The following is a 25,470-nucleotide window of genomic DNA, read 5'->3' as shown; positions in this document are numbered from 1 at the left end:
GCTTTGGACAAGGCCGGGCGCTTGCAGCATGTTTGAGGAAGAGCTCTCCTCATACAGCTCTGTCCTGTGCTCAAGGTCACACGTGAATCGTATCACACTTCTGCCCTCGCTGGATTGTGCTCAGCCACCGTTTTGTTGGGCAGTGCACTTTGGTAGAAGTGCCGAACTCACGGTGCTAATGTCGTTACATCTGCTGGGAGGACCTGCCCTGTCCTGCTGAGCTCAAACCACGCTGGCTGGGGGTGCTCAGCAACTTCACTGAACCAGACAAAAATCCGAGCGCTTGGCCAAAGCAACAGCGAAGGTGGTTGGAGCTGATCTGTGGCTTGGCCGAATTCCCACCCAGCCAGAAAACTTCGGGCTGTCCTCAGAGACCAGTTGAGGGAAAGAACGAGCCATTTTTTTTCATATATTTATATCCCTCTGGGAATGGGTTTTCATTTATTAGTGAAAAATTGAGCTGATGGCAAAGAGCTTGGCTCTCAGCTCCATTTAATGTGTTGCAGTGCGGAGACGCTCTGCCTTGCTATTCTTCTGGTAATTAAGGAAAATCAAATGGCTAATTAGGAAACTCCAACTCCTTGTTAAGGCTCTTTTCCCCTGTAAGTAAAACTAATCAGCCTGGGCCCTCGCTCATTTCCTGTTTCTCAGAGCAGGTTTGGGGTTATTCAACGTGTGGTGGCACGTGGAGGGAGCGATGGGGGGGCTCCTCTGCCTCGGGCCCTGCGCTGGCTGGGCAGGATGCTCTCCTTCCCCGGGCAGGATGCTCTCCTTCCCCCGACGGCCGCGTTAGGGCAGGGCGAGCAGCTCTGCTCTGCTCCCAGCCCCGCGGGGCTGCCGAGGGTGGCTGGGGACCGAGCCGTGACCCCGCTGCCAGTGGGACGCTGCTGGTCCCAGCTGGGCTCTGCTGGTCCCAGCACTGTAAGCTGGGGCTCTCTGCCAGCCCTGGGGCCACACAGCTGGGTCTGGGGGCAAGGACTGGGGTCCTGAGTGAGCCAGCAGCACCGCAAGCAGCTCCTGGGCCTTGCTGGATGCTTGCGCAAGGAACACATGGCTGGTCCCGGCTCCGGACCTCGCTGTGCCGCAGAATGCGGCCCCCACGCTCCCACCCAGGGCACTGGGCTCAGGGCGTTCGACCACAGAGTGCGGTGATGGGAGCGGGGCTGGGAGAGGTGCTGGGGCTCGGGGGGGGTCCGTGTGCCCCTTCAGGAGAGCCCAACGGGGGTGAGCGGTGGCAGGACGGCACGGGGGGCTCGGCACACCGCGGGGGGAACAGGATTCACCCACGTCTGACTGGGGAGGCGAGGATGGAGATGGCACGGAGCAGCGATGGGGAGCGTGGGGGTGCCCCGGGGGCTCAGCACCCACCCCCCAGCTGTGTGTCCAGCTGCCCGTGCCCCCCACACGGTGCTCCCGCGCTGTCCCCCCCCCAGCCCCGCTCGGCCCCAGCAGCTCTGCGGCAGGAGCGGTGATTGCTTTATTGCAGAGGGTCGCGGTCAGCGGTACGGGCGCGTTCAGCAAAGCCTGCAGCCTGGGGGGCCCCCACCCTCCCTGGGCATCGCTCAGCCCCCGGCCTGCCCCTGAGCTTCACGAGCAGGAGGCTGGGGACCCCCTTCCCCATTTTGTGCCCCCTCCCGGCACACGGACCCCTCCCGGCCCGGCGGTGCGGGGATGCTCGGGGAGCCCAGCGCCCAGGGGCGCAGCAGCATGGGCCAGGCCGGCAGCAGCAAGCCGTGGCGTGGAGCCGGGTCCCTCCGTGTGCCCGGCTCAGCGAGCGGCCCCGTCCCCGGCCTCGGCCCTGGCCGCGGAGGCCATGACGCCGTCGATCCAGTCAGCGTACGGGGCGATGCGGGTGTAGATGGCGGGCTTCTTGTAGTTGCCGCAGACCCGGGAGCCGGCCGTCACCACCCCTTCGGCCACGCCGTTGCAGACCAGGGGGCCCCCGGAGTCTCCCTGCAGGACACAGGCTCAGTGCGGGGGGGGGGCACTGCTGCTGCTCCCCCCGCTCCCCACCTCGCTCCCTCCCTGGGGCTGCAGCCCCCGTCCTGCCCCACGTCCTCCCCACCAGCCGGAGGTGTTCCCACCCCGCTCCCAGGCCCCCGGGGGGGGTTGGCAGCCCCAGCCGGTGGCCGTGGGTCCGTCTGTGGTTATGTGTCCGGGAAAGGAGGCTCAGGAGGTACCTTGCAGGTGTCCTTCTTGTGGGAGTCGGTGCACATCATCTTCTCGGTGATGGTGTGGTCGTGGCGGGTGCGGTGGTTGCAGAGGTCGCGGCTGATCACCGGCCGCTCCACCTGCTGGAGCTTGTCCGGCCGCCGGCCGCTGTGGGTGACGGTGCCCCAGCCCGCGGCCTCGCACACCGTGTCGGCCTCAACGTCCCTGTCCTCCCGCCGGAAGGGCAGCACCTTCACGTGCGCGTTCAGCTCCGCTTTCTCCTCCAGCTGCCACCAAGCAAAAGAAGGGACCCGGCTCAGCGGGACACGGCCCCAGCCCCGGCGTCGCGCCGGCCTCCCCGAGCTCACGGCGCTGCCTCCCCGCCCGCAGCTCCCAGCACACGGCCGGAGGTCGGAGCCACGGCTGCAGGGACGACGGAATCACTTGGAAACGGCCCAAAAATCCATGGTGGGGGGCGCGGGGATGGTCCCACGGGGCGGGAGGGGGACAGAGGGGGCTGAGCGTTGCGGTCAGCCCGGCCTCGAGGGATTCCTCCCGGCACCAGCAGAGACCCCGCGGGGTGAGCGCGGTTCGGGCGCCGAGGGCGGTGGGGAGGGGGCACCCGGCAGCCCCGACGCACCTGGAGGAGCAGGAGGTCGTCCCTGTTGTTGTGGATGTTGCTGCCGGGGTGGGGGATCTGCGCGCGCACCCGGTACAGGCGCTTGTGGGGCTCCGGCTCGGTCAGCGAGTGGGCTCCCAGCAGGACCTGGAAGAGCTTGCCGTTCCTGCAGGGGGGTGCAGGGTGCGGGGCTCAGCACCACTGCGGCGGCGCACGGCACTGGGGGCTGTGGGCTCACAGAGAGACCCCCCCCCCCCCCCCCCAAGGGAGCTGGCAGCCCCCGGGGTCCCGCAGCCCCTGCACGGCCACCACCGTGGGCAGCAGCAGAGCCCCGGCGATCTGGGGACGGGGCCGCGGTGCGGGGCTTGGCTGGGGCTGACCCCCCCCGCCCCCGCACCCCCACCGGCACTCACGTCCCCTCGGTGCAGTGCGCGGCGCTCAGCACCCACTGCTCTGCGATGAGGAAGCCCCCGCAGACGTGCTGCCCGTCCAGCTGCAGCGAGGCCATGTACGGCCGCAGGTGGGGCTTGGCCTCGTAGCCCCCCAGGATCCGTCCCCGGGGCTGCGCTGCGGCGGGCGGGAAAGAAGCAGCATTGGTTGGGCGCCAGAGGACTGCAGGAACCCCCCCTGCCGTGTCCCCCCCCCCCCATGCCATGTGCTGGGACCTGCTCCCCGTGAGATTGGGGACAGCTTCTGTTTTTTTCTGGCGTGCTTGGTGTCCTGCCTGCTCTCGGTGCCCACATTCCCACCTCCCCGCTGCCTCAGTTTCCCCTGCGGGCATCCCCAGCCCTCACAGCATGACCCCGTCCCTGCCCCCCCCCCCCATCCGGGGCTGCTGACACAAAACCAACAGGAGAGCCCAGAACCGCCCTGGGGCTGCCCCAGTTTGTCCCTGGCCCCCTCCCGGGGGATGCCCCAGTCCATCCCCGTCCCCGTATCGGGGTGCAGGTGGGGGGGGGGGGCACTCACCATTCACCACAGCCCCCAGCAGCAGGAGCAGAGTGAGGACGAGGACGGGAGCAGGACACGGCCCCATGGCTGCAGTGAGGAGCCTCCGACCCGGCCGCGGGGCTTCGCAGGGCTGGGTCTCGCTTTTATGTCCAGTTTGGGGCCACGGAGGGCGGGGGGAAGGAAGGGAAAAAGGAGGGGGTTTCCGCAGCGTGAGGAAAATATCGAGTGTATCTAAACATTCAGGTTATAAAACAGGTCAAGAGTTCTCAGCACAAACAAAGCTGGGAGGAAGCAGCCTTTCCCAGCTGTTGGATCTGGCACGGGCGGGAGGGGATTTTTGCATCGTTGGCTCCCAGCACGGGGGTCACCGGTTGCTGTCCCGGGGGGGTGCTTGGGACCACGCAGCCGAGCGGAGCGCTGGCCTGCTCCGTGGCCCCAAATACCCCCTGGGTCAGTGGGATTGGGGTCACCAGCAGCTGGCTTGGGGTCCCCAGGCAGGAGACCCCCTGCCCCAAAGCAGAGCCGCAGCCCCGGCCCCACGCCGAGGGTTGTTTCTCATCCCCTGAGCCCCCACCACCTGCAGGGCCCCGGCTCCTGCCCAGGCCACGCCAGGACCTCGCAAAATCCTCAGCCCCTGCCCAGCCCCTGGGGCGCAGGATGGGGCCGGGGGGCAGGACGGGGGGCTCGGGGCCTGCTGCGCAGACGGGCTGGGAGGACGAGGTGCAGCGGGGCAAGGCGCCGGCATCGCCCGGGGCTCGTTCCCGGCCCAGCCACCACCGCCTGCTCCGGCCGTGGCCAACGCGGCGTCGCCCGCGGGCTGCTCCGGCCTGGCTGCGCGCCACCAGCACTGCGGGGACGGGATCTGGGATTTCCATGAGCGGAGAGGAAGGAAGCCCCGGCTGGAGCCCACGTAGCTGCTTCTCACACACTTTTTTTTTTTTTTTTTTAATGTGCGTGCTGTTTTTACAGCTCAAAATTGCTGGGTTTTATTTCAGGCTGCCGTGCAAGCGTCCCGAGCTGCAGCTGCACCAAAGCCACCCAAACGCTCCCGCTCCCGAGGTCACCGCGCGCCCCCGGCCACGCGGGGCCCATCCGGCCGGGTGCCGGCACAGCGGGGGCAGCCGCTGCCCCCCCCCGGCCCTACAGATGGGGTGCGGGACGGGGGCACGCGGGGTGAGCGGGTCCCTGCGTGGGGCAGCTTCGGCCTCGCCTTCAACCCCCAGGTTTTGGGGAGCGCGTGGCCACGGGGCTCAGACCCCCTGCGGGAGGAGAGCGCCGGGGGCCCGGTGCGGTGGGGGGGCTCCGGGCTTGCTCGGGGGGGGGGGATTTCTGCGCTTTGGGCCCACGGAGCCGCAGGGAGAGCGGCTTAGCCGCAGCTTTCAGCCACTCGGGATTTAAACGTTAAATACGCCGGGAGATTTCTGCCCACTTAGGGCCGAAAATGGAACGGGGGCAGCGCGTGGTGGCCGGGGCCTGAGCGGGCTCCGGGGCTGCATCGCGGGGTGTGCGAGGGGCACGGGGCCGGGATCCACTGCGGGTGGGGGGCACGGGGGGGGCTCGGTCCTCCTCCAGAGGGGCTGGGAAGCCCCCGGGGCGGCAAGGGGCGCTGCGCCCCGGTTCCCAGGCCCTGAACTTGGGGGGATTCGAGGCTTCACCCAGCGGCCGAGCCGAGCTCGGGGGTGCTGGGGGGCGGCGCGGCCACACGAGGCCCAGCAGCTGGGGGCTGCGCGTGGGGGCAAGGGGCTCGGGGGGGGGGGGGGGGAGCTGCGGGGCTGGAGATGGGGGCTTGGAATGGCTCTGCCCCCCCATAGCGCCAGGAGCAAAGCCCGGGGGGGGGGCAGAGCAGCACGGGGGGGCACCCAGCAGCAGGGGGGGGCACCCAGCAGCGGGGGGGGCACCCAGCAGCAGGGGGGAGCCGCCCCCGCCCGGTGCCGCGCCCCCCCCCCCCGGTCCCTTTGTCTCGCACCCGACCCCCCCCCCGCTCCCCTTCCCCGGCCCCCCCCGGGCTCCCGCTGCCGCCCAGAGCCCCGAGAGGGGCCGGGAGCGGCGGGGCGGGGCGGGGGGCGGCGGGGGGCGGCGGGGAGGAGGCGGCGGCGGAGGAGGAGGAGGAGGAGGAGGAGGAGGAGGAGGGGAGGAAGCAGCCGCTCGCCGCGCTCGGCCGAGGCAGAGCATCCCCGCTCCAGCGGGAGCCCCGCGGACGCCCCCGCCCCTCCCGCCCCCCCCGGCCCGGATTCGCCCCCCCAGGGGCGGCTGCAGCGGAGGTGAGTGGGGGGCGCGGGCGGCGGCGGAGGCACAAAGGGACGGGCCCCCGCCCCGCCCCGGCCCCCCCCGAGCCCCCGCCCGCGGCTGCGGCGCGCTCGGCCCCGGTACTGCCCCGGTACTGCCCCGGTACTGCCCCCCGGTACTGCCCCCCGGTACTGCCCCGGTACTGCCCCCCGGTACTGCCCCCCGGTACTGCCCCCCGGTACTGCCCCCCCGGTACTGCCCCGGTACTGCCCCGGTACTGCCCCCCGGTACTGCCCCCCGGTACTGCCCCCCGGTATTGCCCCCCCGGTACTGCCCCCCGGTACTGCCCCGGTACTGCCCCCCGGTACTGCCCCCCGGTACTGCCCCCCCGGTACTGCCCCGGTACTGCCCCGGTACTGCCCCCCGGTACTGCCCCCCGGTACTGCCCCCCGGTACTGCCCCCCGGTATTGCCCCCCCGGTACTGCCCCCCGGTACTGCCCCGGTACTGCCCCCCGGTACTGCCCCCCGGTATTGCCCCCCCGGTACTGCCCCCCGGTATTGCCCCCCGGTACTGCCCCCCGGTATTGCCCCAGTACTGCCCCCCTAGTACTGCCCCCCCGGTATTGCCCCCCGGTACTGCCCCCCCGGTACTGCCCCCCGGTACTGCCCCGGTACTGCCCCCCGGTACTGCCCCCCCGGTACTGCCCCCCGGTATTGCCCCCCCGGTACTGCCCCCCGGTACTGCCCCCCGGTATTGCCCCCCCGGTACCTCCCTCCTCGTTATCCCCCCCTCGTTATCCCCCCCCCCATTATTGCCCCCTCGCTTAATTCCCCCCCATTGCTCCACCCCCTCCGTGCCCCCCCCCCTTTTTGCACCCAGGACTTGTCAGAAGTTTCGGGGGGCCGGGGGGGGGCCCCCCAGTCCCCCCCCCCCCCGGCTGGGCTCTGCGGGCGGCGCGCCCCCTCCCCACGCCCACCGCAGCGGCGCATGTCGCGGCAGAGGGGACTGTCGCGACAGCCGAGCCTCCGCCCCACCTGTTGTGACAGCCCCCCCGGGGGGAGGTGGGGGGGGGGGGCAGCACGACCCCCGTGCAGGGGGGGCCCCCCCGTGGGGCCGAGCGCCGGGGTGACGCCGGCTGCCCCACGGCAGGGACCCCCGCCCGCCCCAGCACCATGATCTCCCCGAAGGACAAGGCCAAGGCGCCCAAGGACAGCATGACGCTCCTCCCCTGCTTCTACTTCGTGGAGGTAGGTGTGGGGTGGGCCGGGGGCTGCTGCGGGGGGGCTGCGTCCTCAGCACCCCGGTCCCACCCGGGCTGGGGCCGCGCATCCTCGGGGATGCTCGGTGCACGGCCCCGCACCCGGCTGGTGCCCCCTGGGGACCTCGGGCACCCAGCGGGGGCTCTGGTGGCCGGGGTGGGTGAGGAGCCCCCACCGACCCCCCCCTGGCCCCCCCAGCTGCCCATCGTGGCCTCCTCCATCGTGACGCTGTACTTCCTGGAGCTGACCGACCTCTTCAAGCCGGCCAAGGTGGGCTTCCAGTGCTACGACCGGGCGCTCTCCATGCCCTACGTGGAGACCAACGAGGAGCTCATCCCGCTGCTCATGCTGCTCAGCCTGGCCTTCGCAGCCCCTGCCGCCTCGGTGCGTCCCGGGCCCGTCCCGCTGCCGGGAGGGGGGCCGGGGGGGCTGGATCCTGCCTGGGCCGGGTTTTGGGGCCCCGCTGAGCTGCCGGTTCCCCCCCAGATCATGGTCGGGGAGGGCATCGTGTACTGCCTGCAGTCCAGGCTGAAGGGACGCGCCGGTGCCGAGGGCAGCATCAACGCCGGCGGCTGCAACTTCAACTCCTTCCTGCGCAGGACCGTAAGGTTTGTGGGTACGTTGTGCCGCAGCCCGGGCAGCCGTGCCCTCCTCGGGGGTGTCCTGGGGCTGGGGGGGGGGCGCAGGGGCAGCCAGGACCAGCAACGCACAGCCCTGCCCAGACCCCCTTACTGGACCCTTTCTGGCACTTTTGGGGTGTCCTGGGGCTGGTAGGGGGTCCCTGGATGCCCCGTGAGGGCTGGAAAGGGGCAGATGGGGCCCCATCCTGTGCAGGGTGGGGGTGACACCACCAATCCCCCCCCCCGCTCTGCCTCCTGCAGGCGTCCACGTGTTCGGGCTCTGTGCCACCGCCCTGGTGACGGACGTGATCCAGCTGGCCACCGGCTACCACGCGCCCTTCTTCCTGACCGTCTGCAAGCCCAACTACACTCTGCTGGGCACCCCCTGCGACGCCAACCCCTACATCACCCAGGACATCTGCTCGGGCACGGACAAGCACGCCATCCTGTCCGCCAGGTACGTGCCGGGGAGGGGACAGCCCCCCTGTGTGTCCCCACCACCACCCAGCAGCTCTGCTTTGTCCCCTCTGCAGGAAGACGTTCCCGTCTCAGCACGCGACGCTGTCGGCGTTCGCTGCCGTCTACGTCTCGGTGAGTCCTGGGACCGCCTCTCGCCACGCGCTTCAAGGCTGCTTGTGCCCTGCAGAGCCCTGCGTGGCGGGGACGCCGGGGGGGGGGGGACTCGGGTGCTGCGAAGGCAGCGGGTGCCGGTGTCATGACTGACGGCCTCTTCCCCCCCCCCCAGATGTATTTCAACTCCATCATCTCGGACAGCACCAAACTCCTCAAGCCCATCCTGGTCTTCGCCTTCGCCATCGCCGCCGGCATCTGCGGCCTGACGCAGATCACGCAGTACCGCAGCCACCCCGCCGACGTCTACGTGGGCTTCCTGATCGGCTCGGGCATCGCCGCCTACCTGGTGGGTGCCGCCGGGTGCGGGGGCTGCGTGCCGCGTGTCCCGGCCCCGCTGACCCCGCTCTCTCCCCGCCGCAGGCGTACCACGCCGTGGGCAACTTCCGCGCCCCCACGGAGAGGGCCCCGGCACCGGCGCCGGCCAAGGACGCGCTGCGGGCGCTGACGCAGCGGGGCCACGACTCCGTGTACCACCAGAACAAGTCGGTGAGCACCGATGAGCTGAACCCGCAGACGCGGCTGGAGGAGGCGGCGCGGCCGGTGCCGCGGGAGAAGAACTCCCTGGGCAGCCTGAAGCGCGCCAGCGTGGACGTGGACCTGCTGGCCCCCCGCAGCCCCATGGGCAAGGAGAACATGGTGACCTTCAGCAACACCCTGCCCCGCGTCAACACCCCCTCCATGGACGACCCCGCGCGGCGCCACATGACCATCCACGTCCCCGTGGACGCCTCCCGCTCCAAGCAGCTCATCACGGAGTGGAAGCAGAAGTCTCTGGAGGGCCGCAGCATGACGCTGGCGGAGGAGGCGGGCGCGCTGGGCCGGGGGGCCGGGGACGCCGACGAGGACGTGCCCCCATCGCTCTACCCCACGGTGCAGGCGCGCCCGGCCGAGCGGGCGGCCATGGGGCCCCGCGTCCTCATCCAGCCCCGGCCGGGCGCCTCGCAGCTGGTGCACATCCCCGAGGAGAGCCAGGCGGGCGCCGGCGGGGCGGCCGGCGGCGGGGCGGCCGTGCGGGCCAAGTGGGTGATGGTGGCGGAGAAGGGGGGGGCGCAGCGGGTGGCCAACCCCCCGCGCCTCATGCAGGTCATCGCCATGTCCAAGCAGCAGAGCATGGTGTCCGTCACCCCCAAGCACTCGGAGACGTCCTCGTCCTCCACCAGCTCCGACTCGTCGCAGTACCGCTCGCCCTCCGAGCGGGACAGCTCCAGCATCATCACCATCGACGCCCACGCGCCCCACCACCCCGTCGTCCACCTCTCCGCCGGCAACGGGCCCTGGGAGTGGAAGTCGGCCCAGAAGGGGCCGGAGGGGCCGGACGCCTACGAGCTGGGCGAGATGGGCAAGGATTTCCGGGGCTTCCGCCCGGCCAAGAGCGCTGGCGTGTCCCCCGGCTCCTCTGTCAGCGACATCGAGCAGGATGAGCCGCGCTACGGCAGCCTGGCCACCATCAACGTGGTGGCGGGGGGCGGCGGGGAGCGGGGGGACGGCCCCCCCGAGGGGCTGCTGGGCACGGCCAGCCGGGAGTCCACGCTGCGGAGGAAGCCGGCCGAGAAGGATGGGCACACGGACAGCGAGGCCGACAGCTACTACAGGAAAATGCAAGCCGGCCGGAGGTTTAAGGACTGAGCCCCCGCCGCCTGCCCTCTGCCCTGCCTGGGGGGGTACAAGGGGGGGGGGGGGTCCGTAGTTGCTGGGCCCCCTCTCGTGGGGAGGTGGCAGGACGGGGCTGTCTTTAGCATCGGGATGACAAAATGGTGGGGCCAGACACCTTCACCCCCCCGGGGCAGCCAAGGGGTGCGCGGGACCCCGGGGAGCGCAAAGGGGGCTCCGTGCCCCCACCCACCCGCAGGGGCTGGGCGTCTCCAAGCACTTTGGACTTTACTTCTCTCTCTAACACAGGTGCTGACATTTTGGGGTGTGGGGGGTAATTTATTCTGACTCTGGCATTGTAAGTCTGTGGGGTGGGAGGGGAGCAAACAGCATTAAAGGGCTTTGGGGGGGGGGGTGCCATGGGGCTCCTGGCTCATGCGGGGGCTGCGTGTTGGCTGGATTGTTCTGGGGGCAGGGAGATGGGGGATGGTGCCGGGAGGGGGGTGTTTGTCCAGGGCCCGAGCTCTGGGCATTAGGAGCGTGTAAATACTGTGCTGGCTAAAGTAGAGTGTGTACATTGGGGTAGGGAAGTGCTGGGGGTGGGGGGATGACAACCGGGGGGCACGGGGCGCAGCCTGCCCAGCCAGCCCGGGTCCTGCCAGCATCAGGGCACCCACCTGGGCTGGCAGGAGCCCCCCCCCCCCCCCCCCCGGGGGGATTCCCTGTGCATGAGGTCCCAGGGGGGGCCGGGTGCTGCTGGGGAGGCAGCCCTGGGTGGAGGACAGGGGTGGGGGGGGGTCTCCAAGCTGTGAATGCATCTGCCAGGCAATGGCTGAACCTGCTGTGGTTTGAAAAGCGAATAAACACGTGAATGTGCCCCGGCTGGGCTGCGTCCTTGGGGGGCAACGCTCCACCGAGCTCCAGAAGGGCCCAGTGGGGTGCGGAGGATTTGGGCACTGGGTGGAGCGGGGGAGCCCCGGCTGAGCCGTGTGGGACTGGCCCAAGGCTGCGGAGCAGCGTGCAGCCCCCTGCCCCATCCTTCGTCCCCTGCGAGAGGCAGCCACCGCACCCCCATGCCTCCGGCGGGGCTCAGGCTCCTCTCCGCCCCACCACCGACCAGGAGAAACCAGTTCCAGGCTGCAGCCCATTAAAACCAGGCGATGACGAGCAATTACGTTAATACAGCTCGACACGACACCACCCCGTCCGACCCCCAGCAACCCTGGCTGCGGGGCCCCCGGTGCGCGGGGGCTTCGCGACCCCGGCATCGCCGCCACGCGCAGGACGCGGGGACCCCGCTCGCCATCGAGCGCGGCTCCGGAGCCGCCCAGGGAGGGAAGTGCAGGCGCTGCAGATTCTGGCTGCGTTGCTGTGGCAACGCCGGGGATGCGGGCACCCAGCTCAGCTCCCGCGTGTCACCCTCCTCGCCGTGCTGGCCTCCACGAGGACGGCGTCCCCGTGTCATCTCTGGCCTCCTGCGAGGGCACCACAGAGCCCCGGCTGCACGGGGGCTGCTGGGGGGTGGCACGGGGCAGCTCAAGGCACCCGCAGCGAAGGCAGCCTTGCAGGCTGCTCCCCCCCAGCTCATCTCCGTATGGTGGCAGCGAAACCCTGCACGACCCCGGCCCCGGCGCAGAGCAGCATCTGCTCCCATTTGTCACGGCTCATAAATCAGACCGGGGGTGGGATTGGGCTGCTGCCCCCGCGTGCTGCCTTCCCCGGGAGCTCTGCACGCAGGGACGGTGACAGCCGTGCAATGCGGGTGTGCTGGGGCAGAACGAGGTGGCAAAGCAGCCCGAAGCAAAGCTGCCCTGCCTCACCCAGCAGCTCCGGAGCACCACGGACTCCGGGCTGGTTTCACCCTGCAGCCCCCATCACGCCCAGCGTGGCCTTGGTGCCCCCAGAATGTTGTACCCCAGGGGTGCAGCGGGGACAGCACCAACAGCCCCCGGTCCTCCAGAAGCGGGGTGATGTGAAGATGGCACTGAACTGCCAATTGGATTAGCAGTGGATATCCCAAAGCCTCAGCCTTGCAAACATATAGATTATCCAGCGTAACCCCGCTGCTCTGCTGGAAAAGCCACCAGGGGATTAGCGCGGGGATTGCTGGCAGCAGCTCGAGGTGTGGGTGCTGTGTGAGGGGGTGCCCCTGGGCTGCGCCTGCCCAGGGAGCTGGGGGGGTCCCATGCTTTGGTAGGGGCCTGGCAGCGTGATGGGAGCCGGGGGCTCTGCCTGCTCTCCCCGGGAGATGGGGCCGGCCGTGGCAGGGCCCTGCACCACGATGCAGGCGACTGTAGCTCTTCCACCCCCGGCTCTCCTCCAGACACACGAGGGGGACACGCGGCCCCTGTCCCCCCGCAGGACAGCACAGGGCCGGGGCCTGTCCGGCAGCAGCGACGTGAGGCCCACGAAGCGGCCGCCTGGCCCCTGGGTGCTGGGGACAAAGACGGCGGCACCGAGCTGTTGGTTGGGGCCCTGGGCTGGCCCCGGCTCGCTGCCGTGACTAACGGCGTCGCAGGCCCCTTCCCCGACCCCACCACTTCCATGGCAACCGCCCGCTCCATGCCGCAGCCCCCCCGGGGACCCCCGGCTGGGGGCCGTTGTTGGGCCTGGTCCTGGGGGGCTCCGGGACCCCCCTGCGGCCGCTTCCCTGCCCCAGCCCCGCCGCCAGCGGGTGCCCGGCCTGCAGGAGGGGGCGAGGGGAAAACCTGCCTCGTCAGCCAGGCCCCACTCGCTAATTGCTCCTGGAGCAGCGGGCATAAAGCAAATTCCCTCAGTGCCTGCAAGGTAGCGGCACGGTGCTGGGTGGTTGGAGACACGGGGAGCCACGGCCCCGTCCGTGCGGGGAGATCAGGGATTTGCTCTCCTCAACACCCTGACGCGGCCACCCGAGGGCCGCCCCCCTCCCTGGGCACAGGGAACCCTGACGCCGGCCCTGGGCCCCCGGGGGCTGCCGTCCCGCTCTCCGAGGACGACGGGGGCAGCCTTTCTCCCCTCTAAGAACCTCTGCAAGACGTCGACTACACCACGGATACTTAGCAACACGGGGAAGTGGCTTTAGCAAATATTGGTTCAGCTCCAGCAGCGTTAGCAGCACTACTCCAGTGCTGGCAGCAGCATTTCAGACTCTCCATCAGAGGCACGCTCGGAGGATTAGCAGCAGCATTTACAGAGTTGGCGGTGAAGCCAAGTTATCTGAATTCACTTTCTATAGCCAGAGACGCTCAGGATGCGTGGCCTAGCCTTTCATGTTGGTGTTTATTCTGCACAAGCCTCTCCCCCCATCTCACACTGCACAGCAGCTTGTTCGGATGATCTGTTGGAGGCAGGGAGCAGATGAGGCTGTTGTTCTCTCACTGAAAATAAAATATTGGTCCCCTTAAGTCAGCATTTTCCAATTAAAAACATCTTTTCAGAAAGTTGCCCTACGTTGTCAGTGAAAATGGTCTAATTAGAAGCAAGGTTGAGAGTCAGCTTTCTGTCAGAAGATGCACACGTGTGAGGCAGTGCAGGCATTTCCCTTTCTGCACCTGGACACAGGCAGCACCGCAGTCCTGCAGCACCGGGAGCTGCCCCTGCAGCAGGGGCCAGGAGGCCGTAATCCCCCCCCAGCACCTCAGGGCCACCCCTGCCTGCAGCCGGGCCCCCACAGCCTTGCTGGTGCCCGGGGCACGCAGAGCGCAGCAGCGTTTCACACGCGCATCAGCGGGCGAGGGCAGAGGCAGCTGTTACAAATCCTATTACACTTTCCAGGAACAACAGTGATGTCTTTCAGTAGCCTGAGGCTCCTGCAGAACCCAGCTTGGAGGCTGAAGCCGGAACCGAGAAGCCTATAAAATAAGCCAGTGTTTAATGCTAATGCAGTTCAACACAAAGGGAACGCAGCCAAAGGACAGCAAACAGAGCCACAAACCCAGCAGCGCAGCATTTATTCTTCCCACCGCCACAAACAGGCTTTCCATCCACACCCTCTGCTGCGGGAGGATGGCATACACCGAGCATCGCTCAGGGCAGCGCTGTGCCTGCCATCTTGCTGAGAAGTGTGGAAGGAGAGGGACAGCCCTCGAGCTGAGCCCAAGGACAGGGACAGCACAGAGCACATTGCCATGAGCCTCAGGGGTTCCTTCGAGGCTTTGTTTTTTGAGCATCATGATCCCAAATTTCAGGATGCTGAGGTGTCCAGGTCTACACCAGAGCATCTACTTTCAGACAGTACTTCCGTCAAGTGAGTTGGACTTGTGGAGAGGACAAAACCTCCAGGACAAAAGGCCTCGCTCCCCAAGGAGCTGAACAGGCAGGTATGCCCACCAACACGGCTCACGTGTCTGCACATCAGGGTAACCCCAAGAACCGAAAGAAGCCTCCAGCCCCCTCCCAGTCATTAGAAAGCAACCTGGCCAGGTCACACCGGGGCACTGGATGGGAAACTCAGCACGAAGACATCCAGCTAGCCAGAAAGCTTCAACACTTCTAGAGCACAAAACTACAGAGAGTATTACGTATTTGACTGGAGAGTTGGTTATTTCATGGATATTAGCTAGAATATATGGAAAGTTTAGGAACATGAAGTAAAAAAAAAGTGTTGGAATGTGACAAAGGCAGAGCATCAGTTAAGGCCCTATAACCCCATACCTCTGAACTTCACTGGTCAAGCTCTGAAGGGCTGGAGCGTGAACATCAGGGGGGCTTTGGTCACCCCACACAGCCCCAGGCCTGGTTCACCATCCTGTCCCCTGCACAGAGGTGCTAGTACGAATAAACACTCTGCCAGCCCAGAGGTATGTGAAAAAGTCAAAGTTATGTATGAGGCAGCTGAAATTACATTAGAAGGAAAAATCAGAAGCAAAATAGGCACAATAAAGAGAGAGGAAAATCAGAAGCAAAGAATACAGAAGAAATTTATTGAAAGCACAAGTACAGACTGGCCAATAACTGCTTTCTACAATCTGAACAGTAAATAATGGAGCTACAGAAAGGTACAAAGGTTGTTATAAAATAGTTTTAATTTTGTTTCTTTTTGCATTACAAACATTCTTTGAAAGAGGCAATGGAATTCTGATGTTGTGTATGCTTACCCTCCCCACCCCACCTTCCACAATACTGAACCTGTAATAGCTGTTATCAAAATATACAATACATCTGTTCACCATAAAAAACTGGGTTTTGCTGCCCCCTCATGTCTTATAACAGGTATAAAAAAATTATAAATATGTACACCCTTTTGTTACTCACATTCTTTACATGCAAACACAGGGATCCAAAGGAAAAACCCACAATTGTCTGGGTTCTGGGGTTACCTCAATTCACTTGCATTTTGCAAAATATATAAAGCCTGTGGGTTGACCAAATCAATGTTAAAGGCCACCAGACAGGTTTCATTCCAATAAGCCTCTTCCCAGTGTCTTGGGTGAGGTTGATTGAATGCTTCAAAAGTTAAACCACCACAGCTGCTCCACTTGGGTTGCGCATGGATCTTTAAGGTAGTGCTGCCCGGGGCATGTTCAGGAGAACCAGCCGCACTGCCAGTGCTCCCCGGCTGCAGGAGGAATCAATTTACTGTTTTCCACTTGGGAAGGAAGGCAGATGAGCAAACTAATTCGAGTTGACAACTACCACCAAGACATCTGAATTTGCACCGCTGAATGTAAGATGCTGGCAAGGAAACAGATTTTTCAGAGAGGCAGATCAAGATTTCCTTAACAGGCTTACTCAGATTTAGAGGTAACTGAAACCAGTGTCTACATGTCAGCTGAACTTTTTCTCAGCTCAACTGGGGGCAACACTTTCATTTAACATGGTTTCACACTCCTTTCAGCCTCCAACTGAAGACTAAGGCAGACAAATATTACTGATCTCATGCCAGCAACCCAAGCTGAACCCTCACTCAGACTTCACACACTTCTCCAGCATAATGCATATCCTCAAGATTTCAGGGAGGAACTAAGAAAAGTTAAGACTTTTCCAAACACTCAGTGCTAGGCAAGTCAAGAGCTCCCACACTAAGCAAGGAAATCATAACTTGCAACACTAAGACGATTAAAAAACAAACTTTGGTCCACAATTTGCAGAAAAACCCTGAAAAAAAGTACAAGATTCTTGTTATTTTGCATCCGAACAGGTTGCAGGTTAGAGGGAAACGTAAGGCAACACTGGATTACACAAAATAGAAGGCAGAATGGCCCAGGAAAGAGTTGTAAGCCAGAAAAAAATGGTCATCGTATCATTGGGAAAAAACAATCTGCATTCTACTTATAATAGATTCCCTTCCTATAACTTAAAAATATCTGGGCTTATAGGTTAAAAAGGTAAAACTTTAGCCTGGGTCCTTTTACTTAAATTCACAAGCTAATCGTGCTTGTTATCTCAAACACATTGCTTTAAAAGTCTGCTTAGCTTAGCATGTTTCATCAATGTCATTACATTAATTCACCCTCAGTCATGACCTCAGCCTGGTAACTAAATTCCTGCCCTACAGTTTCAATTACAAAAAAAATAAGAAAGTACAGTATACAAGGGTAATACCACAAAGGAGTAAATTTAGATTACGTTTATACCATCTTATCATTCTATAAAAAGGTACTTAAACTATTTCTTTTGCATATAAAGAGATTAGAATATTTGGTCAACTGGAAATATTGCTAGGCACAGATGACAGCAACTGCATCAAAAAGTATAATACAAGAATTAAAACAAAAAGCTCAAATGCTGAAGACATGCTATAAGAATGATGGCAGAGCTACATTGGTCTTGTTAATTTCAAATTAGGGGCACGAAGGTGACTCACATGAACACCTTTCTAAATGTGGGATATTCAATAATTCTTCAAATCCTAGCCAAGTATTTAGAGATATATATATATACACACACAATTTGACAAATTCTTTATGATTCATCTTCACAAGTGTCCAACAGTGGTTAATTTCGTATCTTGATCAACGCTCTTGTGAAGGGCAGAGCCTGTCGACTTGCTATTGACAATGGAATGTGATTTGGTCTTGGGAATGCTTCCCCACCCAGACCTTTCTACTCGGTCTGAACATTACACACAAAGGATCTTAAATAACTCCCACTGGAAGGTTTGCAGATGGAGATAAACCACAAGCAGATTGGAAAGTGGCATGAAGACACATGATCCTATGCAAATTGAGACATCATGGACAGTGGGATACAACTGCCTAAAGAGTCAAAGCCCAATATTTTCTTTATCCACTTTGCCAGCTTCATTAGTCCTTCACTACGATAAGCTGATCTACTGAGCCAGAGCTCATCCATTCCCCTCAACTCTCCCATCCAATCCCTACAATTCAGATGTTTTCCCCAAAAGAAGAAAAAAGTTTAAGGCACAGGATAGCAGATGCACAGTTTAGGTAGGATCAATGCAACTTATTTTTGTGCTGGATGAGTTGGGAGCTCCTATACACCATGCATTTTGCAAAATCCTGACTCAAAGGCGCAAAAGTGAATTTACACAGTGGTTTTAGGTCTTTCAAGGCATGGATGGGTAAAGAAAAAAAAGGCATCAATGTGAAACCTGATAAACTTGTTGGGATCTGCTTTTCAGGGGAGGAGGAGCAGGAGGGGAGGGGAATTTCCCAGAGCAGGTTCCAAAGTGTAAACTTTAACTTGTGATTTATTTGAACAGTCAAGATTGTTACCCATCACCGCAAGGTTAGCAATATGAATTAGATTTAATTTTTTTTTTTTAAAAACCGGTAAACTGATTTCTCTTTAAAAAAATAAAATCTCTGGTCTTTTAAGGTCACTTCAGCTGCATTTTTAAAGTGGCTTTTTTTCTGGAATGATGGAAGTTGAAACCCTAGTGTTCAGCCTTCTAAGGTCAAGGCTGAACCCAAGAGGTTAAGTCCATTCTGTCTCATGCCTTCCAAAGCTTTAAATGGTGGACTTTGAGAAGGACACACGCAGGTGGTGATTCTCTCCCAGGTCATGATTATGGAGGTCAATGAGTGATTGAATGGCTTCTTCCACAGAGCCCATCTGGATCAAAGCCATTTTACGGTCCTTCCTGACAAGACAGAAGTTTAAGTCATTCAGTACCATTGTACACAGAGCTTAAGTCAGTACATGCTTTCTTAACTAGTACTCAAGACCAGGCAGAAAATCAGCTACCTGGATAACTGCAACATCCCGTCCTTTTACACGGAAGAGTACATCTGTAAGACAAACATGACTATCCAAACTTCTCACTCAGATACCCTAAAATTTTCATCAAGTCATTCACCATGAACCCAATCCAGGCTTACTCTGGAATTCTTTATTCCAGATGAGTCAATTACTACATAAGCAACAATTCTGCTCGCCGTTCTCTTAACCTGGGTTGGATTTTGATAAGAAACAAGTGCTTCTACCTTTTTCACACTGGAGAGCCCAGGGTAAGGACAGGACATAAGAGGAAACCACTTACTGGAAGAATTTGAATCCTTTGACCATCCCACCATTGCTTGAGAATAACATCTTGAGGTCTTCTTCAGTTATTGAAGGTCTGAAACAAATAATTTCTCCGGTCAAATGTACATCACCACCTCTAAAACAGTTCCCATCAGACCCTTCCCTAAACTCTCTACCAGTCAAGTAGCTCTTTGGACTGGAAAGACTGAGGAGTGACAGGAAGATGGGCAATCTTTTCTCCTGCCAGAAGTTAAAAAGCTGACATTCACTCACACTAAATTTGCAAATAGTTTCACAATGAGGCGCACAAACTCTCCATGCAGATACTCACGGAATATTAGACAGATGAAGAGTGGCAGAAGGGGGGAAGATGTTCTGGAAATTTTTGGAGCCTGGTTTCTTGAAACGATGTAAAGGAGAATTTCCATAGTCCTTAGTCAGACCGTGGTCTTCCTGTCCTTCACGGGGAAGTTGCACTGTCTGATGCTTGGACAATGTTATACGGATTGGCTTCCCATGAAGCTTCTGACCGTTTAAATGGCTCATAGCTGTAACAGTTAAAGACAGTGCTGACTACAATGGTATTTCAGTTCTGTTCAGACACTAATATCAAAGCTAGAATTTCATTTGAGTTCTTCCCTATGCAGTTATCACATCTTCCAGGAACTCCATGACAGGTATTATTACTCTGCTTTATAGTACTGCTTATTCCATTATTTTCCCTCTGGATTATCTTGCATAAACAAACCTTCTCTAGAGTTGCACCAAAACCATACTACATATGAAGGCAAGCAATTGAGGGCACAAACAGTTTGTGTGTTTTTCTTTTTTTTTTTTTAAGAGGAGAAAGCACTGATACTAAACCTTTGATTACCAATATCTCTTAATGCTAACAATCCGATAAATTTAAGCTTGCTTACCAAGCTGAGCCTGGTTTCCATCAGCCATCTGAACTAGGGCATTCTCTTTCTTATTAAATAAAATCTTCACCCTCTGCACATCACCATAGACTCCTTCAGAAAGTGAGGAAAAATAGTTTCAGGTAGGGGGAAAAAAGGAAGTCTCATTCAACTTAATATTAGCTAATCAATCCAAGAGCAAAAACATTCATTCACAACCAGAACTAATCTCATTCCAACCATGTTTTACTTATTCTGCTCTACTTAAGGAAAATTCTTATATAGCAGAATAATAATGGAACAATACATTAAAGAAAAAGATACTGGGTTTCGGCAAAAAAAGCAAAAATCTAAATGCCAGAAGACTGGACAATTTAGCATGCTACCACAATTTAAAACTCTTATAAAAAGACATGCAAAGCAATAAACCATGCATAACTGAACATAAAATAAAGGCAAAATAAATTAAATAGCAAACTAAGTAAACAATGTAAAAATTATGCATTCAAAAAATGGCAAACTGCAAACTGTACATTTTTGAAGTATCAAAAAAAAGTAATCTCAAATAAATGAAAAACAAGGTAATAAAAAGTGTGAATAATAACATACCGAAAAGAATAAAGAGGCATTGGGGTGTAACTCTCTTTAGAGAACAGCAGAGCAAGGCAGCGGAGGGACAGGGAAGAGGTAAGGAATCGAAGGGGAGAGCGAGGTTGCACAAATCGTCCACAACGAGGAAGGGCAGAGTCCCCGCAGGAAATGGCGAAATTGGTTGATGGATGATGAAGTTTTCAAGATGGTTAATATTGAAGGGCAGGTTGGTTTCCGAAGAGCAGGGTTTTTTTTTTTTTGGAAGGGGAATGTTTTTATTTTTTGTTTCAAGCAACAACAGGAAGCAGAAGTACCGTGCAGTCAGTTGGCAAAGAAATTCCGGATCAGGGGAAGAAAAAAAATTCAGGGATGGGGGAGAAAAGAAAAAAGTAGCAAAAAACACAGGTCAGTAAATACATAAGGAAATATGTAGTGTTCCATCAGTCAGATTTATAGAATTCTACATACAATAACTTGTTTACAGAAACAGTTAATAGGTTTTTACCTAGTGGAACACAACGATAAAGAAAAGGCATTTTTACTTAAGATATACAAAGAAGTAAGAGACAGTATCACAATAGAGTGACTTCTACAGGCTTTAACACTAATTAATTTGCAATGGTATTCCCTAAAATTTGTCTAAAAATACTGATTTTGATTACTAGCATTTCTTAGAAGAAATGACTTCAACTGTCAAGTCAAAACAGCTGTAGTTGCTGCTTTAGAACCAATGACTGAAGGAAGTAGTCTATATGGCATACTTAATTGTAACAACACCAAAAAAAGCCAATTTAGATATTACCCACTGCATATAGAGCAAAATATCTGGATGAGCAGTTATTCCACTGCAAAAAAGAGTACTTCAAAGGCCTGGTAGAAGTTCTTGTTATAAAGGAGCTTGGCACCACGTTTACAACAGAAGTCTGTTCCCTTCCATCTGTCTCAGCGCGTTGGCCCCACACTGCAGAAGCCCAGTACTGCTGCTAATCCAGAAAGGGAAAGCATCTCTGCTCCCAGCAACAACACTAACTGTGCACGCAGACAAGAGTGCTTTCAAAGTCAATGCAAGCTGAAACATCCAGACTTCTTCCACTCACCGTGGAAAAGAAAAGAGTCATTTTAATTTCCAGGATTCTGATTCAGGAAAAAGCCTTACACGCTGCGGAGTAGTCACTCCAGAGAAATACTGTCTCTTTACTAACTGGTTGTGGCACAGGTAAGTTTCTACAACACTGATTATACAGGCAATGGAAAAAGTTTCAGATCTGTTAGTTCACAGCTTCAGTACAAGTATCAAAGTCTCTCTAGCCCAAAGATAAGCTGGATGGATAGTGAAGAGTTCAAAAAATCACAAGGCATGAAATAACTGCTTGCTCCTGTTTAAACAAGAACTGTGCGCACCATCAGACACATGCAGGTTAAATAGGGGTAAAGCATGGTCTTTAACCTATCACTGCCATCCAGACTACACAAAATCATCCCAAGAAAAAAAACTAAACAGTATTATATCAGTTGAGAATAGCAATGCCAGCTTTTAACATTTAAGACTTTTGTTTGAACAGCAGGTCACTGGGACCAAGCCAGAGATGACAGTTCCTGGAATGGCAGAGCAGTTCCTAGGCAGAAAAACCAACTCATCCAAATCAAAGCTGGTATCACAGCCCCTGCCATTATTTCATGCCCTGGAGAAAATAGTAATGACAGATAAAGAGTAGTCTGAACTACTGATTCAATTAGTGCCTCTCATCAAGAGTTGAATATTTTTTGATTACTCATCACATCCAGGCTTCTCCTTTGATGCAAAAGAGGTTTTGTGGTTACTCTGACATCACTGGTAAGTTTTATAGCTTTGCAAAGTAGTATTAAGGTGTGTGTGCAGTCCCACCAGTTAAAAGTGCTTTCAACAGACTCATATTCTATTGCACACAATAGAAGATTCTACGCTTTCAATCCAACAAAGAGCCAAAATCTGACTAAAAAAATCAAGATACCCATATCAAATTCTCTGATGCAGTCTTCCATTAAAGATTTTTGTTCAAATTTTCCTGCTTTGTTATTGAAGAAACCCAAGTATTTCAACTCACTAAGTTAAATGGAATTGAACATGTAAACTGTGAGCTGTTATGGGGTTTAGCTAAAAAGAGAACCTTCCAGGAATCTTGGAAAGGAAAAATGTGCAAGCACATGGCAGAGGAAAACTGCACAGGTACAAAGTCAAGCTGGCAGGGGTCCAGACACTACACAGAAAGAGCAAAGGTCAGAATGAACTCTCTCTGTAGTTCTGAATTAATGTATTAAAAAACTAGAACATGCTAAGGGAAAGAAAGAATGGACATGACTATTCTGTGACCCAAATGACACTACTGCATGGGAATGGCAGGGAGGTTCCAAATGGAAGGGAGGAAGGGGACAGGCATTGTAGTCTTTGTGGGACAAGAGCAGGCAGGCAGCATCTTTGGCTTTCAACCAAAGAAGAGCAAGATTTTAATTTGAAAGATGGACTTTCTCATTTCCCTTCAGCAACTAGAGTACTGATCTGCTTTGAGGTTCAGAGCTTGCAGAACACATCATCTGCTTTTCTAGTTTTGCTGTTTCCTTTAAGATATAGCAGGATTTCACTTTCAATGAGTTTCAGCATAATCTGTGTTCAGAAAGTGAAAGTAGAGGTAACAGGAAGGAGAAAAAAGTAAAATTAGGACTCCACTAACCTCAGGATTCAGATTGCTAACCAGCAGAACAGAGTTCCCTGCCCCAGTGAGGCCGGGAATGGCAATCCGTCCTGCTGCAGCCGCTGCAGCTGCTGCTGATGGGATAGCCAAAGGAGCTAGTGCTCCATGAACATTGGGAACTGACAAGCCTGGAAATTAAAGAATATTAACCAGTAAAGAAATTAACAGCACGTACTCTAGTGTATTTGCTGCACCAGAAGGGAGAACATGGCACCTTCTGCAACATGCAAGTAACCATTCAAAACACAGTGACTATGTACTAACAGCAACAGAAGCCTCCAATTCTGGTGCTGCAGGAAATGGTGTAATTTCTAATAGTAATTGCTCTTGCAGTGCCTGGTGTTTAACAGATGCCTCAGCACGATCTCGTTGACTACAATATTTTTCACATTTCACAAGGAGCGGAATCAGCACAAAGCCTCAGCTTTGCTGGTGCAGGAAAGGCATCACAAACGGTGCAATTGTAAGGGTCTTTCCAACCAGTGCATGCCAAAAATGCTTCAATCTTTAACCATGCATATAAAAGAATATTATATGCTACGATCAGCTAACTTCTCATGAATGGAGAAACATTAGTTTCATTTACAGGCATTTCTACATTGCTCACAACAACATCTGGCACCTCACTGTATCAAAGTTCTTTCCTTTGGAGAGCTAAAGTTCTGGAAACCACTAGTAATGAATTAAATGAAATTACTTAAAGTGATGTGGTTTATTTCCTCAAAAGGACAAGATATGAAAAATATCAGTGGTTAAACAATTTTTGTACTTGTTTCTCATTAGCAAGGAAATTACATCAAGTTACAGGGAAGTCAACATAGCTTGGTATGCTATGAAAAACAAAGTAAAAACTGTTTAGTCTAGCACCTAAAGCTTAAGTACTTAAACTCAGACATTTGGCTACTCATGTAAGTAGTTACATTGTTATCTGCAACATGAGCTGTAAGCCTCAGTGCAAATATAGTAGTGCAAGTAATTAGGTTGATGCTCAAATACTAGCTTTACTCAAAATAATTATGAAAGAGTAAAGATTCCTTCCTTCTGACCACCTTAACAGGTGTAAAAGTGAGTTCCTAACCTCAGCAACCACATGAAGTGCTAAATACAAACAGATTAATAGCCTCCCCTAAATTTCCCAATAAAGTAATTTTAAATTCTGCCTTTACCAACTCTGACATTCAGATTTTCTTCTCTCCACGCGAATATAGCCGTGGCAGAGGAGCTACAGCTACACTCACATTCCTAGTTGAGATTATGTACTGAAAAACCATTCACTCACATGCCAAATGCCAGCACTTCAGATTTACATGACTAGCCCCCCCATCACTACTCAGCTCTAGAACATCAAGATGCTTCAACAACAACCAGAGAACCTATATAAAATTCCAACTTACGAAGTACAGTACCTGCAGCCTGAGGAATTGCAAAGGTAGGAGGAAAGCCAGCCCCCGCATATGGAGAGGCAGAAATTATTCCTGGGGCACCTGGGAAAGACAAACACATTATAGAGAGCCAACAGCAAGAAAACTCTAGACTGAGCTGTAACACCTCCATATATCCTTCAACATAAAGATTTAGCTGGAAACTAAACCATAACCACTAAGTAAAAAATGTCTCAATACTGAGTGTCTTCAAGAAATGAAGAAAGAGCATTTCTCCAACTCTGCTAGTCTGGCAGCTAATAGAAGTTAGCTGTTGACCTCAACACAAGCTAGCAACTCCCATAACTGTTTAAACACAGTAGTTTTCAAAGTATGGGTTACAGCACCCCAAATTATTGCTGTCTGCATTGTAGTCAGAACAGCAGATGGCACTAGAAGCCAAGACAGATGGTAACGTTAAAACAGTCCTCACAAATAAAAAATAGCATTCAAAGCAACGTGCACCCACAACCATACGTACATACTAGTATTTTGCAGTAGCCAGATTCAGTGATTCCAAGATTTCTCACACCGCATTATAAAATTATATATGACCAAATATACTAGGATTACATCCCCTCCTTTTCCCCAACTGGCAGAAGTATCAGTTACATTTGTCCTACTCCCCCTCTAAGAATTCTCACCAAAAGCAGCTGCCATGGTCTGATCGAGAGAGGGCTGGTTATCCCCGGAAGGTAGGTCTGGCCGTGTGTAATCTCTGCTTTTATCATTATTGTATTTTACATTGAGACTTGTGAGCTTTGAGAAATCTATGCGCAGTGTACAACAGGCATTGTAGATATTCTGTCCATCCAAAGACTGCAAAGAAATAAATCACTTTTTAAATCCAAGATGTATTTATATTATACATCACAGTAACAGATCTCTGAAGAGAGAAGGTGTTACATCATTCCAGGTAGTGCTGCATCCAAGGACAGGCGGGTATCTTGCTTTGTGTGGAGTTAGCATCACGCCATTCTATTCCCTTCAGTACTCACTCAGGTTACACCATACTGGCCTTGGTGGTGAATTTCCCTCCCACCTGCACATGCAATCTGCCATTAGGGTAACACATAAGCCTAATATGATAACCAGGTACTCCAAAATGTTAATTTCTAACATTTGTCTTAGATTAACAAAAACAAGCATTAACAAAAACAAGCTTAGAATTTTAAATAGTTCAGGTGTTTAGCACTGCAAACATATTACTCACCAGTTTGGCATGCTGAGCACTCATTGGGTCAGCATACTGTAACAGAGCCTGAAATTGGTTGTTCTTTGTGAATGTGATGATTTTCAAGACTGTACCAAATTTGGAAAAAATCTGCAAGATAATATTTGCATGCCTTGTTACCTCATTTCCAGTAATGGAA

At 56.1% G+C, this 25,470-nt stretch overlaps 3 protein-coding genes across 7 annotated transcripts in view; 1 reads left to right on the top strand and 2 right to left on the bottom strand.

The window, feature by feature from the left end:
• Positions 1-1,459: 1,459 nt before the first annotated feature.
• CFD (complement factor D) lies at positions 1,460-3,898 on the bottom strand. Its single transcript, XM_048051993.2, has 5 exons — positions 3,740-3,898; positions 3,184-3,337; positions 2,792-2,936; positions 2,181-2,438; positions 1,460-1,953 (listed from the first exon to the last, which is right to left on the bottom strand). Exons 1-5 carry the CDS (start codon positions 3,804-3,806, stop codon positions 1,768-1,770), a joined length of 810 nt encoding a protein of 269 aa, XP_047907950.2. The 5' UTR covers positions 3,807-3,898; the 3' UTR covers positions 1,460-1,767.
• Positions 3,899-5,846: 1,948 nt separating this feature from the next.
• On the top strand, positions 5,847-10,943 carry PLPPR3 (phospholipid phosphatase related 3). Its single transcript, XM_066983915.1, has 8 exons — positions 5,847-5,982; positions 7,099-7,196; positions 7,407-7,592; positions 7,695-7,824; positions 8,090-8,285; positions 8,362-8,419; positions 8,574-8,747; positions 8,822-10,943. The coding sequence occupies exons 2-8, from the start codon at positions 7,122-7,124 to the stop codon at positions 10,085-10,087; spliced, it is 2,085 nt and encodes a 694-aa protein (XP_066840016.1). The 5' UTR covers positions 5,847-5,982; positions 7,099-7,121; the 3' UTR covers positions 10,088-10,943.
• A 3,981-nt stretch (positions 10,944-14,924) lies between these two features.
• PTBP1 (polypyrimidine tract binding protein 1) overlaps positions 14,925-25,470 on the bottom strand; it is a 30,579-nt gene continuing 20,033 nt past the window's right edge. For 4 of the 5 annotated variants that reach the window (XM_048051928.2, XM_048051924.2, XM_048051926.2 and 1 more), the window contains 9 exons: positions 25,311-25,421; positions 24,742-24,916; positions 24,071-24,160; positions 22,656-22,804; positions 19,966-19,999; positions 19,378-19,470; positions 18,789-19,005; positions 18,474-18,551; positions 14,925-18,074 (listed from right to left, as the gene is read on the bottom strand). In XM_048051928.2, coding sequence (XP_047907885.1) covers positions 17,942-18,074; positions 18,474-18,551; positions 18,789-19,005; positions 19,378-19,470; positions 19,966-19,999; positions 22,656-22,804; positions 24,071-24,160; positions 24,742-24,916; positions 25,311-25,421 — 1,080 coding nt within the window. In that variant the 3' untranslated portion in view covers positions 14,925-17,941. The remainder of the gene's footprint in view (positions 18,075-18,473; positions 18,552-18,788; positions 19,006-19,377; positions 19,471-19,965; positions 20,000-22,655; positions 22,805-24,070; positions 24,161-24,741; positions 24,917-25,310; positions 25,422-25,470) is intronic. The other variant, XM_048051925.2, reaches the window with a different exon arrangement.

This window comes from Anser cygnoides, chromosome 27, assembly GCF_040182565.1.
Source record: "Anser cygnoides isolate HZ-2024a breed goose chromosome 27, Taihu_goose_T2T_genome, whole genome shotgun sequence".
Taxonomy (NCBI): Eukaryota; Metazoa; Chordata; class Aves; order Anseriformes; family Anatidae; genus Anser; species Anser cygnoides.
This window is presented reverse-complemented; position numbering and strand designations above follow the sequence as displayed.

What these genes read in the sequence shown, in the direction of transcription:
- CFD (XM_048051993.2), bottom strand. Translation starts at nt 3,806, where the DNA reads ATGGGGCCGTGTCCTGCTCCCGTCCTCGTCCTCACTCTGCTCCTGCTG. An exon ending in GCTGGGGGCTGTGGTGAATG is followed by an intron (nt 3,338 to 3,739) that starts GTGAGTGCCCCC and finishes CGCCCGCCGCAG; the next exon opens with CGCAGCCCCGGGGACGGATC. An exon ending in ACAAGAAGGACACCTGCAAG is followed by an intron (nt 1,954 to 2,180) that starts GTACCTCCTGAG and finishes TGTGTCCTGCAG; the next exon opens with GGAGACTCCGGGGGCCCCCT.
- PLPPR3 (XM_066983915.1), top strand. Translation starts at nt 7,122, where the DNA reads ATGATCTCCCCGAAGGACAAGGCCAAGGCGCCCAAGGACAGCATGACG. An exon ending in CCTGCTTCTACTTCGTGGAG is followed by an intron (nt 7,197 to 7,406) that starts GTAGGTGTGGGG and finishes TGGCCCCCCCAG; the next exon opens with CTGCCCATCGTGGCCTCCTC. An exon ending in CGGGCATCGCCGCCTACCTG is followed by an intron (nt 8,748 to 8,821) that starts GTGGGTGCCGCC and finishes TCCCCGCCGCAG; the next exon opens with GCGTACCACGCCGTGGGCAA.